The following is a 3,049-nucleotide window of genomic DNA, read 5'->3' on the forward strand; positions in this document are numbered from 1 at the left end:
GTAGATACTGAGGAGGACTGCCAGAGGATACAGCAGCATGCAGTTAGGCTAGAGAGTTGGGCTGAGAATTGGCAGATGGAGTTTAATCCAAACAAAAATGTGAGGTGATACATTTTGGAGGATTAAGCGACAGAACCCTTAGGAGGCATCAACACGGAGGGCTCTGGGCGTACAGGCCCACAGTTCCCTTGCAGTGATAACACAAGTAGTCAAGAAGGTGTACGGCATGTTTACCTTCCTGGGTCGGGGCACTGAGTACAAAAATTGGCAACAAAAACAAAGGTGCTGCTGTATGAAGAGATTGGAGGGTTGGAGCTACAGGCAGAGGCTGGATAGACTGGGGTTATTTTCCCCGGAGTGTCGGAGGCTGAGGGGGTGACCTTATAGAGGTTTATAAAATCGCGAGGGGCATTGATAAGGTGAATAGACAAGGTCTTTTCCCCCAGGGCAACTTCCTTACACACAGACAGTGGCTTGTATGAAGGAAGAGGTAGATGCAGGTACAGTTACAATATTTAAGAGACATTTGGACAGGTACATGGATGGGATAAGTTTAGAAGGTGATGGGCCAAATGGAGGCGAGCAGGACCCATTTAGTTTGGGAAACCTGGTCACCGTGGATGAGTTAGACCAAACAGTCTGTTTCCACGCTGTATGACTCTAGATCTGTCCAATCTCTCCTCACAGCTAATACCCTCCAAACCGGGCAACATCCTGGTAGCAAACCGTTTCTGTACCCTCTCCAAAGCCCACACATCCTTCTGGTAGGTCCTTCAGTCCACCTCACCCACACCGAACCAGGCACCCCAATCTGACCCAGTCCCATTTGCCAGCGTTTGGCCCATATCCCTCTAAACCTTTCCCAATCACATCCCCATCCAGGTGCCTTTTCAGTGTTGTAACTGTACCAGCCTCCACCCACTTCCTCTGGCAGCTCGTTCCATACACGCACTGCCCTCTGCGTGAAAAAGCTGCCCCTCAGGTCCCTCTTAAATCTTTTGCCTCTCACCTTAAACCTACGCCGTTTAGTTTTGAACTCATTACTCAAGGGAAAAGAGCTTTGCTATTCACCTTATCTATGCCCATCGTGTTTTTATAACTCTCTATAAAGATAACACCCCAACCTCCTACAAAAAGGACCCCAGCTTATCCAGCCTCTCTTCTTGTAACTCAGACCCTCCACACCTGGCAACATCCTGGTAAATCTCTCCTGAACCCCTCTCCTGTTTAGTAACGTCCTTCCTATAAGAGGGCGACCAGAACTCACCAACGTTCCTGTACAACCTCAGCATGACGCCCCAACTCATATAGCTCAAAGCTCTGAGCGATGAACGCTTTCTTAACCACCCTGCGACGCAAATTATGTTCCTGAACCCCTGGAACTCTGTGTTTTACAACATTACCCAGGGCCCTGCCATTGACTGTGCAAGTCCTGCCCACATTTGCCTTACCAAAGTGCATCACCTCACATTTATCTAAAAGTAACTCCCGTCTACCACTCCTCAGCCCACTGACCCAACTGAACAAGACGAGTAATCTTGGTTTATTTTCATTTGGTGAGAGGGCACCCGATAGATGTTCGCACCATTATGAGAAGGGCGCGGATAGGACGGATAGACAGAGTTCATCTCGAAAAGTTTAAAAGGAGACATGAGAGACAAGTGCTTTTTTCTTAAAGCACAAATGCGATGAATGTGCTGCCAGAGGAGGTGACGGTGACGGGCAGGTATGAAAGCAACGTCTCAGGGGTATCTTGCCAAGACAGGGGAACTGCGTAGAGGCCAGAGGTTTTCAGTTCCGAAAGGCATCATGTGGCGGTGCAGTCTTTGTGGGCCGAAGGGCCTGCTCCTGCACTGTACTGTTCTTTGTTCTCTTGAGCAAAGACATTTCCCCTCATCTCTGTCCTACCCCTTATCCTTGAGCTATGACGTCTGGTTATGGGAGCATCCTTCCTGTGTTTACCCTGTCTAACCCTGTTAGAATTTTACAGGTTTCTTTAAGATCCTCCCCCTCATTCTTCTCAATCCCAGACAGTGGAGTCCTAAACGATCCAGGCTCTCTTCATACGTCAGTCCTGCCAGTCCCAGCAATCAGTCTGGTAAATCTTCCTTGCACTCCCTCTGTAGCCAGGGCAAACCTTTCTCAGATAAGGAGACCCAAATTGTGCACACCATACTCCAGGGGTGGTCTGACCATGTACAATCACAGCAAGGCATCCCTGCTCCTCTCCCTCTCTCTCTCTCTCCCTCTCCCTCTGTCTCTATCCCTCCCTCGCCATATACCATTCGCCTTCTCTGCCTGCAACGCTGACTTTCAGCGACTGGGGTGGGGGGCCCCCCCAGGGCCCGGCCCCCCTTCCCCCCCCCCCCCCCCCCACCCCTCGCTTCCCATTCATTCGGCCGCCTTCCTGAGTTTTTTTTAAGCTCGTGTTTATTTGTACCACACCTGCCCAAATTGCACGGAAGCTTTGCATAGTCTGTACGCTCGAGGGAGACAGCACCTTTAGCTGCTTCATGGCCACGTCGCCAATAGCTGCCGGCCTTTCTTCAGCGCCTTTACTCGTACTGCTCCTCATTTCCTGCCTGCCTGCCAGTTCCCTCTCCACATCAGTGCACTAGCCCCCTCCCGATCCCAAGGAATTTTATTTCACACGCTTAGGGGGGGGGGGGGGGGGGGGGGAACCTTACTGAACACCTTCTCAAAGTCTCAGTCAACCACTCCCCCTTATTGACTCCCTACGTGACTGATTTCACTGTACCTAGGTACGCGCCAAAGTTCTGTTTTGCGTTCACATCGTACCGTTCGGAGCGCATGAGGGAAACAGGACAGAGCGAGGAATGCAATGTTACTCAGAGTGAGCGGGATGGAGTACTGGCGGGGTGTGGGGGGAAACGGCGCTGGGGATTAAAGGGGAGCGGGAGCTGGGCTGGGTGCCTACCTGTGTTTTGAGGGTGAGGACCTGGTCAGCCAGCTCATCCTTCTCCTCCCGCAGTAGCTTGTGGATCTGGTTGGATTTGATGCGCTCCGACATGAGCTTGAAGTTCGCGTC

At 51.3% G+C, this 3,049-nt stretch overlaps 1 protein-coding gene across 1 annotated transcript in view; it reads right to left on the reverse strand.

Moving 5' to 3' along the window:
- Window positions 1–3,043, reverse strand: part of LOC109924386 (E3 ubiquitin-protein ligase BRE1B-like) — a 7,619-nt gene extending 4,576 nt beyond the window's left edge. The window contains exon 1 of the mRNA XM_048593640.1: window positions 2,939–3,043. Coding sequence (XP_048449597.1) covers window positions 2,939–3,031 — 93 coding nt within the window. The 5' untranslated portion in view covers window positions 3,032–3,043. The remainder of the gene's footprint in view (window positions 1–2,938) is intronic.
- Window positions 3,044–3,049: the final 6 nt, after the last annotated feature.

The sequence above is a fragment of the Rhincodon typus genome, unplaced genomic scaffold (genome assembly GCF_021869965.1).
Source record: "Rhincodon typus isolate 14 unplaced genomic scaffold, sRhiTyp1.1 hic_rhity00003363, whole genome shotgun sequence".
Lineage (NCBI taxonomy): Eukaryota > Metazoa > Chordata > Chondrichthyes > Orectolobiformes > Rhincodontidae > Rhincodon > Rhincodon typus.